The sequence below is a fragment of the Argopecten irradians genome, chromosome 13 (genome assembly GCF_041381155.1).
Source record: "Argopecten irradians isolate NY chromosome 13, Ai_NY, whole genome shotgun sequence".
Lineage (NCBI taxonomy): Eukaryota > Metazoa > Mollusca > Bivalvia > Pectinida > Pectinidae > Argopecten > Argopecten irradians.
In genome coordinates, this window is record NC_091146.1 from 28,542,940 (window position 1) to 28,559,686 (window position 16,747).

Below are 16,747 nucleotides of genomic sequence, written 5' to 3' on the forward strand. Positions count from 1 at the left end.
GTCATAGTATAACTGAAGGTTATGTACATGAATTTTACAACTAATTATATATCATAAGACAAGCTAGTTTTGTCGTTAGATGTTTGCATTTAGAAAGAAATGTTTTGAACAGATAACGGTACATTTCACTTTGAAGATTGGCATTGCTCCTTTGGAATCACCAAAATAATTTTTTGTTGAGGTAGAAGGCATGTGGTGACATGTCAGGACGTCTAAACCACTCGGTCATTGCAGCCCCAACCCAAATTAGGCACCGAACAATAAGTGAACTGTCGGTCAAAGAAAATAATATATTTTCTGTTTTTCAGATCTTTCCAACTTACTTTAAAAGAATGAATATACACAATGTCTGCATAATAGCATTAAAATTCAAATGTCAATATAACAAATATAACTGTTATCTTCTTTCCAATCAGTGTAAAAATGCTATATGCATAATTAATGGTCATCTGACTATTGGCAAAATACAGCACCTCAAAGAATATATTAAAGGCAAACAATTAAGGCAATACAAAAGAAATCTTTTAATAAAAGAAGTTCAGGTTCTCATACATTTGATGAATTAAACCATGAATGAATGTCCCTTGATCCCCATCATGCTACAAATCCAATATCCAGTCTCTAGGTCTCTTAACTTTTTAAAAGAAGTTGTTTAAAGATTTTAGCCTATTTGACCCCTATGACCTTGAATGAAGGTCAAGGTCATTATTTGAACATCTTAAGAGTCCTTTATCCCAGCATACCTCATGCTCAATATCAGGTCTCTAGGCCTCTTAATTATTCACAAGAACTTGTTTAAAGATTTTAGCCTATTTGACCCCTGTGGCATTGAATGAAGGTAAAGGTCGTTCATTTAAACAAACTTGGTAGTCCTTCATCCCAGCTTGCCACTGGCCTAATATCAGGTCTGTAGGCCTCTTAATTTTTTTTTCTTCCTTAATATATTTTTATTCAGTAATCAGCAAATACAGATACATATGCAACATTCTTATTTCATTCTCTCATAATTAATGAATTACAATTTTGTATCAATATTAATTAATATTTGTATGTGCCTCTTAATTATTCACAAGAACTCGTATAAAGATTTTAGCCTATTTGACCACTGTGACATTGAATGAAGGTCAAGGTCATTCATTTGACAAACTTGGTAGCCCTTCATCCTAACATGCCGCAGGCCCAATACGATTACCCTGGGCCTTTTGGTTCTTCAGCAGAAGTCGTTAAAAGATTGAAGCCTTTCAGGTCAGATGACCTAAAAATGTACTACTTTTCTAGAAATAGCGATAACAAACAAACTTAAAATAGTCCAAATCAAAGATGGCTGCCTATTGGTCATCTTGATTCTGATTGCCCTTAGAATGCTATAAAGCCTTATAAAGGTCAAATAGGCATCAGTATTGTGTCTGTCAACATTGGTTTTTACGTTACCAATACAAGAAACGATACATCGATGATGTCGCTGGTAGTAAAGAGGTCATGCTTGATATCCCAGGGACTGCTATCACTGTCGTAATATCCACCTCCAATGACATGGTAAAACTGAAGTCTCGGGTGATACAAGTAGTTTGGTCGTCTAATGAGCATCAACAGAGTTGAAATTGAACACTACTACGGCTTTGAAGTTGGTTGGCATTACTCAGAGAAGGAAGTCTCTAGACAAATGATTGGTCAGTTTTTAGCTCACTATCATCAGATGCAAAATAGCCCTAGTTGTGCGGCCATCTTGGATTTAGATTGTTGTTATCGCTATTTTTCAGAAAGTACTGAAGGGATCTATTTCATATGTTGTATGTATAGATTTCACATAAACCCTATCTGTGCATAATTCATTTTGGGACCGATCGGGCAACAGGACAGACACCGCCATCTTGGACTTTGGTAGTTGAAGTTTGAAAACCATAGAAAATGTTTTTATCCCTCTTTCCATTGTCAGGTATATATCATTCTTTGGTCGACGCCAATAACCCACTGGGATTCCTTATCCATGGTTAGCCGATTGAGCAATAGTGGCGAATGTATGGAAACTTTTTGTTTTTATTTGTGGCTTCGCTGCAACCAAGAAAACACCAAAGTTACTATTCAACGTGTTATAGAGTATAGTGTTCTTTTGAGGACGGGATTGCGGTAAAAAAGACACAATTTGGTGATGTTCACACATTTATTAATCAACAGCGAATAAAAATATCCTCAGTTACCAGTATATCGTATATAAATCCACACCTTGAAAATGTTCAAAACTAATTAGACAACAAGTATCATCCAGGCGCATTCTCCCTTTAACGCATTCTCCCTTTAAATGTACAGTCTCAATAAAGTCTCTAGAAACTTCTAGCTACATTTGTTGTATTGCTACTACTACTTCTAATCGCTATATACAGAACTTTTAAGTAAACTAAAAGAGACTACATATTATATAATATTATTTACAACTATATATTACAACTACATATTCCAAAGAAGTAAGGCCTTACAATTGTCTGCTTATAAACCTAGAACTTCAGCAAGCGTGCATTTGAAGTTCTTGTAAGTAAATCGTCTTCTTCCGATACCTCTATATTGCACGCTAAAACTATCGCTTTCAAAGACTATGATGCATCTCGACTAATAGACACAACCCAGAGCTTCCTTCCAGGGGCGAACGCTCAACTCAGAGTCAAAATGCTTTGTCAAGCTAGATGTAGGGAGAAAAAGATATGTTAGGAGGAAAAAAAAGGCCAAATCCCTAATTTAGTCGCCTCTTACGATCAATTCTAACGCGGTATTGGCAGATGGCTTTTATTGATAATCAATGACTACCTTCCCAAAACAGCTTTTGATTTTTTTAAAGGACAAATTAAAGTAATTGAAATGTTAAATTTCATAACGCGGGTCGACTTATCTTTCCCGCTGTTGCCATTATTACCGCGCGTTAGTTGACTATCACTGCGCCAGAGGGCAAAATAGCGATATTAGTCTTCACTGTTAACATACACATGTAGATTGCGCAAGAAACGTCGCATTTGTTTGATGTTGTAACCTCATCTCAGCCGGTTAATACATATTTTCTTACGTCATCATTGTTTTGTAAGAAAGTTTCAAGGAAGGTAGTTGGTCTTTAAACAGTATTTTCAATGTAGCAGTTATTTTTCTTCAATCTGTTATTAATTTGTGAGCGGAATTTTTCTCTGAAAAGAATGACGTCACGCTGGAAACCACATAACGTCACAATTAATACCTACTCACAAGGACATATCTAAAACTCTGTAATATACAGATTCAGATTAACGTATTCTCAGTTCCCTGTGATCAATCAGACCGACTCCTCTTCTATAGCGTAGTTCCCATTGTACTGCCAGATAGGGAGTGTGTTACCAAACTCATCCGCGTCTTCCTTGTCGTTTTCGTCGCCACTAACATCGTCACTGGTTATACTGATGTACACATTCTGTGGGGAAAACAATAGAAAGGCTCCGAATATAATCACAGTAGTAATGATACCATCCTCGATACTCCAGGGGTTACTTTACAATGTAACTGTCGTTATATGCAACCCTGGACTATCTCGTTATAAAACTGGAGGCAGCTCCGGCGAAAAAATCTGAACCAATCACATGAGATTTCCTTTGAAGACTACAGAGAAAGCAGCAACGCCCAACTTCAAAGCCTTCAAAGCCACGCAATCAACCACAGTGTACCGTTATACGACTCTTTTGATGTACATCAAAGAGCTAACTTACTTGGTCTGTTTTATTGCCTTCAATTTTACTATAAGATAATCCAGGGATGGATATATAGGCCATGGGCTAGGAGGGTCCCACATGCACCCCCCCCCAAACCTCCGAACCAATATTTTTCTGAACCCTTATGACCCACTGATCACAAATCCAAATGTTAACATTGCATAAGTTGGGATGAACTTCCGGTTATGACGTCATCAAGATGGCCGCCATCTCGAATTTCACTAAAAATTGAAAAATAGTCATAACATTAACATTTTTCAACCGAAGTAGACAAATGAGGTATCAAAATGACTACAATAGAACAACAAATACATATCAGGACCAAAAAATCCAATATATGTAGTGATTTCTACGCAGGAAATGAAAAAATCGGATTTAAAGCTCAAAAATGGTGATTTTTCAGCAAATTTTTCATATTTTGTTTGACGCAGCAAAAATGTTTCCCAACAGCAATCTATTATTTCTAATAAGTTTTTTGACCACTTGTCAATCAGTTTAAGCAACAAAAACAACCAAAACCAATGTTAACATCGTATAAGTTCCGGTTATGACGTCATCAAGATGGCCACCATCTCGAATTTCACTGAAAAATGAAAAATAGTCATAACATTGGCATTTTTCAACTGAAGTAGACAAATGAAGTATCAAAATGACCACAATAGAACAACAAATACATGTCGTGACCAAATAAGCCAAATATATGTAGTGATTTGAACGCAGGAAATGAAAAAAATAATATATTTTAAGCTCAAAAATGGTAATTTTTCAGCATTTTTTCATATTTGGCTTGACGCAGCAAAATTGTTTCCCAACAACAAATTGTTATTCACAATCAGTTATTTGACCTCTTATCAATCTGTTAAAACAACAACAACAAAAATATATAGAAATGCAACAGAGATTTGTTATACCATCATTTGGTTTACAAAACATCACTGGATGCGGCATATGATTGTTATTTTTTTCCAAACCGCTAACACTACAGTTTCCTGGTGTATTGGAATTTCCTGAATATAACATTGGCTATTGACGATTTATATCTTAACAAATTTGAATTTAAAGTTGGCTGAATATCTAAGTGGGACTTCAAAATAATCCATTTTCATGCTCGAAATTTTGTAGACTAGTAGCCTCTCAAACTGAATTATTACAGCAAAACGCTAACTAATAGCTATAGGGTATCAAATTAAAGTTCCGTAAATACCATGACACTTTTCGAAACATATTGTGTCTTTTAGAATGAGCACATCCATTGTTTATTTCCTGTGTATAACGCAAGATATAAGATGGTTACTACAGTGTCACATATTTCTTTCACTAGTTCTTAATGCTAATCATTTTCGTTGTGCGTGCTTTCTCGCCAGAGTGTCGTCTTCGACCTCGGTGACCTGATGTGACATTACATTACCGGGTTAGCATCGTGGTTCTAACTTGTCAACTGTCCATGGTCAGAGTTAAGATCAGAAACATCGGCTTCAGGGATGTGGGAGCTCTTCCTGTTTCCAACCTAGTTTCACCTAGATTCACATATCGTATATGATGTTCCAGACTTCCCCGGCATGATGGAAAAGACACCAGATCAACATTCTGTGGAGGGTTGAGTTGGTTCTCCTTAATTCGTATGAAGCACAATTCCTAATTCTTGTGAACCTCAGTGACCATAGGTGGCACAGGTGGATTCTTTGAGGTCATAAATGAGGTCTGCAGTGAAGTTTCTCTCTTTGCCAATTCTGGAAAGCACTTTAGAGAACTTTTTACTGGAGAGTCTTCAATGGTCTCTTTGCGCATACACCAGATGTGACACAACCAGCACCTTCAAGGGAGTGGGAAAAGTCAGACCAATGAAAAACATTTAACATTTATGCCCTCATTAATGACCTCGATGATATCACCAGTGCCATTTATGGTTGCACGAGGGTCCACAAGATTGATGCATAGTACTTCATACGAATTATGGAGTTATGTGCTAAGGAGAACCAATTCCACCATTGGAAGAATGTGCATCTGGTGTAATTTCCATTATGCCGGAGAAGTCTGAAACAGCATATACGTACGATATGTTAGAATCTGAAAGAGATCCCACATCCCTGAACCTGTTGTTCCTGATATGAACTCTGGTCATGGATGGGTCATAAAAGGCTAGAACAACACTGGTTATGCAGTGTCACATTTCGACGAATTGAATACTGATATCTCGAGTACTCTGATTCGGACTGCATGTACCAGCTACCAGATATGCCGCGTCTCTTCAGTGGATAGGTCAGTGAGGCGAGAAAGCACGCACAATGATAATGGTTATCATTGAGAACCAGTGAAAGACATATTAGTGATATTGTAGTAACCATATGGCATTTTGCTTATGCTATGCATAGGAAATAAACAATGAATGTGCTCATTTTCAAAGACACAAACGCTTTGGGAACTGTTAATGATATTAATGGATACACAGGCTTAGCTTAGGTTACATTTGTTACGCTATCAGTAGGTGTTGTGTTATTTTTGAGACGCTGCTAATCTATCAAATTGAGGGTATAACAATAATTCTTTTTTTGCATTTCTATATATTTTTGTTGTTGTTGTTTTTAACAGATTGATAAGAGGTCAAATAACTGATTGTGAATAACAATTTGTTGTTGGGAAACAATTTTGCTGCGTCAAGCCAAATATGAAAAAATGCTGAAAAATTACCATTTTTGAGCTTAAAATATTATTTTTTTCATTTCCTGCGTTCAAATCACTACATATATTGGCTTATTTGGTCACGACATGTATTTGTTGTTCTATTGTGGTCATTTTGATACCTCATTTATCTACTTCAGTTGAAAAATGCCAATGTTATGACTATTTTTCATTTTTCAGTGAAATTCGAGATGGTGGCCATCTTGATGACGTCATAACCGGAACTTATACGATGTTAACATTGGTTTTGGTTGTTTTTGTTGCTTAAACTGATTGACAAGTGGTCAAAAAACTTATTAGAAATAATAGATTGCTGTTGGGAAACATTTTTGCTGCGTCAAACAAAATATGAAAAATTTGCTGAAAAATCACCATTTTTGAGCTTTAAATCCGATTTTTTCATTTCCTGCGTAGAAATCACTACATATATTGGATTTTTTGGTCCTGATATGTATTTGTTGTTCTATTGTGGTCATTTTGATACCTCATTTGTCTACTTCGGTTGAAAAATGTTAATGTTATGACTATTTTTCAATTTTTAGTGAAATTCTAGATGGCGGCCATCTTGATGACGTCATAACCGGAAGTTCATCCCAACTTATGCAATGTTAACATTTGGATTTGTGATCAGTGGGTCATAAGGGTTCAGAAAAATATTGGTTCGGAGGTTTGGGGGGGGGGGGGTGCATGTGGGACCCTCCTAGCCCATGGCCTATAACGTCAGTTATAGTAACCCCAGGTGTTTCGAGGATGTAATGATACTAGCACTGGTGGTAGTGATACAGATATTTCTTTTCAAGAATTCGGAAGAGGTCTTTTGGAATATACGAATATCGTTTGTTTCCATGGCAACTTTGGTACTAACAGTACATGTACATACCTGGCTTGAAATTCAGACGATGCAAATGCTGCGATAAAATACTTACACCAGTATGGATTTTCTATTTATCATTTGTGAAGCTATTGTTGTGCATGGATTCATCGCTGACATTTTCAAAATCTGCTTTTTGCGCTAAAATTTAAACTCACCAAAATAAATACTTTTACAGTATTTCAATGTCGCTAATAGATCTGTTAAATTACCAGACTGAGTATACCTTTCTGATTTTCTCGATGTATTCACAAAGTCTCTGGAAGGAAGGTCTTGATTTAGGATCGTGTTGCCAGCAGAGGATCATTACATCATACCTATAAAAACAAATCCATGATGCCATGTCTTTTTAAAAATGATGTTATTCATTTTCATATAAATATCGTCCTTATGTTATGACTAGAAAAAAGAAGAAAGTAAGAAAGTAAGATTCACCATGACTATACAATTGATAATAACTATTTAGTTTTGATCTGAGCAATCTTCATTTATTAAAAGTGTTATCTTTAATTGATTCCGTTAAATTTTGTTGTAGTTAACTCCTACAAGATCCATTGTCTTTAGAAAAGGAACAGGAAAAAAACATAAAAGTGAATAATGTCGCGATTTGCAAGCATAAAACCACTGCGATGGTTTTATTTTCACTATGATATGCATTTAGATTTTTAACTACACTGTTCACAAATTCACAAAATATTACGCACGGGGGAAATTTTCGCGATCAAGCGTAAAGAGCGAAAATTTCATCTTAGCGTAAATTTCCACGTTGGCAGTAACACACATACATGGCTGCAGGGCATCGGAGGGGAGCGTCCATCCTCACACCATTATTGACCTTCGCCATCATTTCTTCACACTTCATACCGGGATAAGGGTCGTACCCGAAGGAAAATATCTCCCAGAGTAATATACCATACGCCCTGGAGAACGAATATTGTATAAATGTGAAGTTGGTTACTGTGTATTTGGAAATATTCGCATGGGTTTTAATTTCGCTAAAGTTGTGGGTTACACCTTAATTCTCAAAATTATTCAGAAATAAAAGTTTTACATATCGAATCATATCACGTGAATCTCTCAAAAGTAACACAGATGATTCGCGAAGATAAACAACACAACAATTTCCAGAAAAAAGGTCCCACTGTTTTTCAACAATTTTAGCAGCTGTCGCTTACGGATTTCACAGTTATGGTGTCAGTTGTATGTAATTTGTTGTTCCAAATGAAAGACGATGGTCTTAGGCTACATGAAAAAATAGGAATGGGGTTATTTCCGCCACCAATCTCTTGTCTCTGTTGCTTAGAATAAGCTTGGAAATTGTCTTTTTCGAGAGCTAGTAGATTTCAATATTCTCTTTGGTAAAATAATGATATGTGGTGGTGGTAGTTTTACTGTGATTTAGGTTACCTCTTACAATCAGCTTGCGTTACGGATGTTAAATAGAAATAATTTGGCGTAAATATTTTGAAATAATACTTCACAACGATCATAATTAAGCTATCACTAAATTGTATTTTTATTGAATAATACGACGAGTATGTTATAGTTACGCCATCAATCTCTATACAATATAACGTAGTTTGATTATTTTAGTCATTATATAGGTTATTTTTTAATTGTGTTACGGATGTTAGAAACATTGAAATTGCGGTAAAAAATCTTCAATGAGTTTTCATCAGAACTTTTTTCCATAGACATTTTCTGGCAAGGTTTTGGATTTTATATGTTCGTCTATTGACCATTAATTTCACATTTCCGACGTTTTAAACACAGAAGCTTACTGTTCTTTGTAAATAGGATCACACGTCGTACAATTCATTGTTCCCATCGATCTTTCTATAACTATACCCAATCTGATTCCTTTATATAACGGAGTGGTTATAAGGATCTGTATTTTAATCAGATTGTAACTATACCATATGCCAGACCATCTTTTTGTTTGTCCAAATATTCTCATTGCGAAATACGAATAAATCCCGCGACTATAATGCTATTTTCTCTAAATTTTAAATGTGGAATTGGTGATTTATAAAAGATTATGACTTCCGTAAAAATAGCATAAGCTGGTTTGAATGGTGCGTCAAATCCAAACTTAATCATCAAATCGTTTGAAAGTTTGATATACTTTCTAGATATAGTCGAGGCTAGTTTTCAATTCAAATTGATATGCTGAATAGGGTTTTATCACATAATATGTAACACTTGTAGCTGCTATCAAAGTGAAATTCAAGTTGGTATCAAATAACCCAATGCATAATCAGATGATTAGACCTCCATAACATGTATAAATATAGTAATATGGAATTTTACGTAAAGGAATTTTTCTTATGCTTAGTGAATATATCTCCTAACATCCGTAACGAAAATAAGAGATACTAAAGTTTCACATGTCGTTATTCGAATTCTGATAGAGATGTATGTGTGTGAAAATTTCAGAGAATGTTCTTCGAAAAAAATCTATACAAGTGATATTTTGAACGACTTTATTTTTTCATCGTTTTTACATTAAAGTGGGACCATTTATTTTGGGAATAGCTGAATAGCGAATAAGTTGCAAAATTGCGAAATTTGAAAATTTAATTATACAGTATACATGTTATCTTGGAACATGTTTACCATTGGTTTAAAATTGCGCCTAAGCATATTTTTTTTTTAGAAAAATCACACTGTTATACTTATATTGCAATAAAGGGACTAAATCAGCTCTGCTAATTGATAGGATATCAAATTTCGAAGATTCGATGCAATTATATCTAAATTTCAACCAGGACGGCCTCCCATGTATGCGGTGTGTTGCGTGTATATTGTGCGAGGTGTGTGTTTTGGGAGACTGCGGTACATTTATGTTGTGTCTTCTTGTATAGTGGAACCCTTTTTATAGTGCTATATCACTGAAGCATGCCACCGAAAAGCACCAGAATTACGAAACCTCTGTTAGGGTAACAGCGATTCGAAATAACGGCTAACCTGATACAGCCTACATTGTACTCGAGTATTAAAATGTTTCCAGATAACGAGATACCGACGAATAATTGTAGATACAGAACACTACTTGCAATTTTCTTTGATACAAAACCACTAAAAGTGGGTATCCTCACCACACATCTGACTTTGTTGTAAACATGCCCTCGAGGTATGATTCAGGGGGTAGCCATCTCACCGGCAGCATTGAACGTCCACATTTCTTGTACGAGTCGTTGCTGGAAAATAAAAAAACATACAAAAAACACATTGTCAATTGCCTGGTATTAAAAATCACAAATAAGATCTAATGTTATTCTGAAGGGTTTTTTCCCTGATCTCTTTTGATGGGTTCTTTATTTTTGATTTCTAGACTGGAAAAAGCAACACCCCAGCGTGACAATGACTAAAGCACAATATAGGTGGCCTATTTATTCTCACCTACATATCTTATTATACACTGGTAATTAGTATTCGATGCAATAATCCAATATTCGATCCATACGTACTGTATGATATCCCTCGCTAATCCAAAGTCCGCTATTTTCGCCACTCTGTCCGAGGCCTTCGTCGTAAGGAGACAGTTACGAGAGGCGATGTCTCTAAAATATTTAAACAAATCACATTGAAATATCGTAAAAAAAAAGTCTGTCCAAATTATTCTGCATAACGGTTTATTTTCGCATGAGACAGTTACGAGATGTCTCTAAACAGTTACGAGATGTCTCTAAAGAAATTTAATAAATACGAAAAGCTATATTCATTTTTTTCACTGCTATCTTTGAATTCTAAACACTGAATCTAACACAGCGAAATATTCACAAATACATGAACATACCTACGAACGATAGCTCAAAGAAATTATGAATTAGTGAATCGCGAAAATCATCCTCCGTAAATATGTTCCGTATAGTATATCAAAAGATATTCACTCCGCAAAAAAGCGCTATTTAGTATTTAAAGTTTGTTTGATTAATTAATCAATTGATGCATGTTTTGGGAGACTGCGGTATATTCGTGTGATATTTCCTTGTATAGTGGAACTATTGCCCGTTTAAAGCACGGTTCTATACCAACTAAATGCTATATAACTGATTTATGCTTCATTTGTTATACTTTACCATTTATCATTATTATTTCTTCTCTGCTTACGACTTAGCATGCATACGACATATTTAACCGCACGAGGATATTTATTGATACTCAATGCAAAAGAGGATTCCATTTAAATACACCAGAATACTGTGAACTTTCGCAGTTACTGAATTTCGCGTTTCCGTTTCAAAGTATTTTGCAGAGATTCAGTTTTGCGGCTTTAAAACTGAAAAGAAGTAGAATATACTCTGATCGCGAAATTCACGGAAATAAATGGTACATGAAAGCACGTTGGTTAACAATCCACATACATAATGTAAAATATACAACACAATCCTTGTTACCTGTGTATGAATTTGTTTGCTTCTAAATAGCTACAGGCTTGACATATGTCGTTTGCAAGTGACAGCAGTTCGTCTATACCCAGTGATGGAGTCTCATCCTGGAAATTAATATCAAAAATAGTAACGATATAAATAACGACCTAAATAAATGTTCATTTATCAATCAATAGTTTGATTAAAAATAGTCTAAGGACTCATGGCATTCCAAATTATAAACCTCGTTTAATAAATATTACGTAGCCACGAGCCTAAGATTTTATTGATAAACGATATAGACATAATTTTCAATTTCGTTTCTATAATATCTATATCTCTCTTGAACCTATATTTTGTAATAACTTATTACAGTAGGCCGTGACTCCACTAAGAATCTCTTATTACTTACTACAGTAGGTCATGACTCCACTAAGAATATCTTATTACTTACTATAGTAGGTCGTGACTCCACTAAGAATCTCTTATTACTTACTACAGTAGGTCGTGACTCCACTAAGAATCTCTTCAGATGTCTTATTACTTACTACAGTAGGTCGTGACTCCACTAAGAATCTCTTCAGATCTCCTCCAATCATCAGTTCCTCAACCAGCAGCAGGCAGCCATTCTTTATGTAGATTCCCAGGCAACACACAATATTATTGTGTTTAAACTTGCTGAAAGATGATGTTGTCGCATAAATTATAAGCTCATTTAGGCTAGAAATTCATTCATACTTCATAAAATATATCTACAGAATGTTTGGAAACGATTTTGGCACAAAAAACTACAGCACCTCGCTGCAATTCCAGATATCAAAACATAAAATGTTCACTATATAAACACGTTTAACAAAACATAGCTTTGTAAATTTAGAGACGATGGATTTTGAAGATTACAGGCGTCAAGTTAAGTCAAAATAAAACAATATCTGGTGTCAGACAAGGCGAACAGATTTGGTCACCGGTGTTTCAATACCTTTTGTAAAATGGTTCATTTGATTATGTATAAATGGCTTTATCTTGCTCCTCAGAAGAAACCAAATAATGACGTGATTCATATTATGATATACTAAACTAAGGACATAGAAACCTTTAAAACATGCATTTACCGCTATGGCTTACGATTTTTAAAATAAGCGGTGTTCCAATGGATTTTGTAAAATGTTTCCTTTGTTTATGTACAATAAAAGGCAAAATATTTCGTGAGTGAATTCATACAAATTGCGCCAATTATGTGTGTGGGGGGATCAATATATGTAAATTATACAGTCGTGTATACACATACCTCATTGTCAAAGCCTCAACAAGAAAATCTGTCCTTTCCTTCTCTGAACAGCCATTTGACAATCTCTGTAAGACAATGCATGTAATCATGTTGTATGCACCTTCGTATTATTAGGAATATTTGCCTTTGATATGACAAATAAAAATACCAAATCAATTTTACCTTCACGGCCACGTGTTTAAGAAATGCTCCTTTGATGAGCTGTCCTTGTAATACCTCTCCAAATGCACCACTTCCCAGTACACTGAAAACAGATACAGCTGTTAGTAACATCCTCACTAAATGACACCAAAATTTGAAATCGACCAATTTGGTATGGTTTTATTCATTTAACGACATATTATCAGCCAGTTAGGTTATGTAAGGACGTGCCAGGTTTCATGGTGGAGGAAAACCGGAGTATCTTGAGAAAAACCAACGACCAGTGACCAGTACCTAGCAACTGCCCCACACTGGATATAAACTCATGATTAAGAAGTAGTGGGCTTGTGGTAACCTGTTGGGACATCTTAACCACTCGGCCACCGGCGATTACATTTTTAAGCCAATGATAATGCTTGTTACATGGCCAGCGAAAATCTTAATAAAATCACCACAATTTCAAAATTAACCAGAAATTTACGAAATTAGCACCATTGTTTGTTCAAGATATATACAATACTGTGATTACTTTCTTTTAAACTTTGTTAATCAGAATCAAAGCTACCTACTTGGTCAGTCTGAGTTTATATCTAGACAGGTTCTTTATGTCGTCATTAAGGTCCTGTGTCAGTATCTCCTTGTACATGTGGAAGTTGGGATGGTCCTGACACAAGTTGTCGTTCAGTCTCCTTAGTAACGGCGCGGAGTCATGGAGACACTTCAGTGATTTCGTCCGCTCTCCAAAAAGTGAAAGTCTTTTCCCAATCACTCCTGACCTAGTTAACTTTATATATCTTCTGTATAAAACTGAAAAATTATATTTAAAAAAATCCATTTTTTTTATTACAGACGCATGCAAATGATATGAAAGTAAATACAGTCATTTTATATTATTTTCAAATTAAAATTTCGAAACGTTTTGTTATGTACCGGAAAATAAGCATTTATACCATTGTGTTTTAAATACTGTGTGTGTTGTTATTTTAGTGATAATCTAATTTTAACGACCATCATTACAATTATCCATGTTTAGCACGAAAATTTGAAATGCTGTTTTGAACACGTCAATTGTGATTGCGCGTAATCAAAACTGCGCTAATAAGAAAAAAAACAATCAGAGCGTTGAAATTTGATTGTGCTAATTTGAATTCACGTACAGCATAGATTTGAAGTTATGCTAATGTAAAATCAATTGATTTATTTCGTTATAAGATAGATTTCGGGCAAACGGTCAGTTTTGATAAACGTAAACAAAAACCTTTAGCATTCTGATTTTTTTTTCATTGTCACATGTGGATTACTGGACATTTATTATTCTCAAAATAGTGTTATATCATTTACAACACACAATATGTTCATATCAGATCGATTCATTGACAATGCAAACCATACTAGGTGATATATAGTGAAAATGAGATGCTGTATTGTATTTAGATTATGTCTTTGCTCTTTAATTGAAAGAAGAAAAAAGACGGAAAAAAAGTTATTGTTTTTTTATAAGGAACAAAATTGATGCTTACGAAGAAGCACTGTTATCCAAACAGCCGCTACAGATGTACTTGTTAAAATTGCGATAAGAATAAAGTCATTTTCCTCGTCTGCTGATGGAATTTCACTCCGATGCCTCTCGGAAGGTTCTGAAAAAACATTGAACACATATCAAATAATTAGTCATACAATGTTAACTAGCTACATCAATTGTCCAAGTATACACATACATTTAGTTTTGTTGTCTTCATTGGGAAAGATGACTATGTACACGAAAATAATTTTGACAGTTCTTTCAAACATTTTTGTCTTTGAAATTCACTTCCAAGATTCTGAAAGCAGCAATTTGATTTGTCAATTCGAAAGGTCACCAGAACGTAACCCCTAATGGGATGTTGTCAGACCCTTTACCAGATGTAGTGATTATAAGTACCCGTTGTTTGATAGTTTAGTAAACTTAAGTTTCTCTTATTAGAGTATCGTGACACTATTTGCATTGTTTTGCACTGCATCACCAAATGAATTACAAATTAGAATGGCAACGAACGAACAATGTGATTAAAATACAGATCCTTATAACCACTCCATTCAATAGAGGATCTGACAAAATCCCCTCATCAAACGTGGAAATAATAAGGATCTGTATTTTAATAAGATGAACGGACAACAAACCCCAAGTACTCTCTTTTTCTGTATCTATAAAGAAGGATATACATGTATACAGATAACCCTGTCTATAAAGACCATCCAAAATATCTATGAACCCATGTGGTCTTTATACAGGTCTGATTGTCTTATAAATGGTCATTTGGTAGAATGTTGTCTTATTAAACAGGTGGTCGCTAATACAGGTTTACTGTATATACTGACTATGGCCAATCTACCGCCTACGTTTGGACCACTATACATATGCGCTGGAAAACGAATTCGTCGTTCGATATTTCATCTTCTTCCGGGTTCTGATAAAGAATTACAGAATACAGAATTTATTTTTGAGAAACTCAATACGACTTGAAGTCTAAGCGGTAATCTGTTGCGTTAGATTCGATAGGATTATTTTATTACTACAATTTCAGCATAAAATTTGATTGAAACTGGAGATGTTTAAACGATTTCCCTAGATGCGAAATATTAAATGGATTTGCATACGACACTGCATGTAGGAAGAAACTATTCTATCACTAATATGTGAAGCATTGTCGCAAGGGAAACACATAGAGCACAGAGTCATTCTCTGATGTGTTAGTAAGATATGCAAATCAAATTTGATAATTCATACACCAAAATTTACCTTTGGATGGAAATATGGTCTGACAATATGCCAGGTCGTGAAATTAGATTTCAGGAAGTATCTGTCAGAAATTACAGGAAATCTTGAATCTTAAGTGCTGTGAGATACCAAGTCCATTTAAAAGCACGTTTTTGTTCGACAAGAAATAAGTTAAAAAAAGTTTTCATACCATAATAGGAAACAATATTCTGATTGCATGTATTCATTGGTATCATCTTTTAATTAATTGAATAGTAATTTTGATAATTGACATTAATATAATAGTATGCATTCGTTAACAATAACTCGTTATTCGTTGACAAAGATACAGATTACTTTCATATTTATCAAATGACTGTATACCCAATATATTTCCTAATCGATATTAATTGAATGAAACAGCATTTGATCTGATTTATAACCAATGCAAAGACACGATTTCAATTATTCATAATACAAAAACATTTGGATCCAATAACGTTCACACCCTGGCGTTACATGTAAAGAGTCATGTTATGAAATAAGTCAGGAATATAAAGGTATGAAATCGATTTGAACAGAGTGAAATCCAACCTGGTCGCAGGAAATATGTAATTTGAAATTATTTCAAAATTTATCGCGTCAGCTCATATATCGCCCAGTACGTGTACGCGCGTTGAAACTATGACACAAGTAGAATTATTTCTGTTGTGTTTTTGGATCTGAATATTAATAATTTAACTACCACACCTAGACACTATAGTGTGTAGCGGACGAGAATACACATCATCGGTTTTCTGAAAAAGGCGAACACTCTACGCTAAATGTGATTTTTTATATAAAATTAAGGTGTTATTAACAGCCCGTGCCATTTAAGGACGGTCTCCGGTCTATGTGTATTGCGTGTGTGAAGTGCTTGCGTAACTAGGGAGACTG

The 16,747-nt window shown here is 34.9% G+C and overlaps 1 protein-coding gene across 1 annotated transcript in view; it reads right to left on the minus strand.

Annotated features, from left to right (window-relative positions):
- Positions 1 to 1,924: 1,924 nt before the first annotated feature.
- The window catches only part of LOC138306260 (uncharacterized), a 30,361-nt gene continuing 15,538 nt past the window's right edge, over positions 1,925 to 16,747 (minus strand). The window contains exons 11-21 of the mRNA XM_069246670.1: positions 14,595 to 14,711; positions 13,644 to 13,881; positions 13,096 to 13,177; positions 12,934 to 12,998; positions 12,194 to 12,323; positions 11,673 to 11,770; positions 10,743 to 10,835; positions 10,371 to 10,472; positions 8,058 to 8,192; positions 7,499 to 7,589; positions 1,925 to 3,427 (exon numbers count right to left, since the gene is read on the minus strand). Of these exons, the coding sequence (XP_069102771.1) occupies positions 3,293 to 3,427; positions 7,499 to 7,589; positions 8,058 to 8,192; positions 10,371 to 10,472; positions 10,743 to 10,835; positions 11,673 to 11,770; positions 12,194 to 12,323; positions 12,934 to 12,998; positions 13,096 to 13,177; positions 13,644 to 13,881; positions 14,595 to 14,711 (1,286 nt within the window). The 3' untranslated portion in view covers positions 1,925 to 3,292. The remainder of the gene's footprint in view (positions 3,428 to 7,498; positions 7,590 to 8,057; positions 8,193 to 10,370; positions 10,473 to 10,742; positions 10,836 to 11,672; positions 11,771 to 12,193; positions 12,324 to 12,933; positions 12,999 to 13,095; positions 13,178 to 13,643; positions 13,882 to 14,594; positions 14,712 to 16,747) is intronic.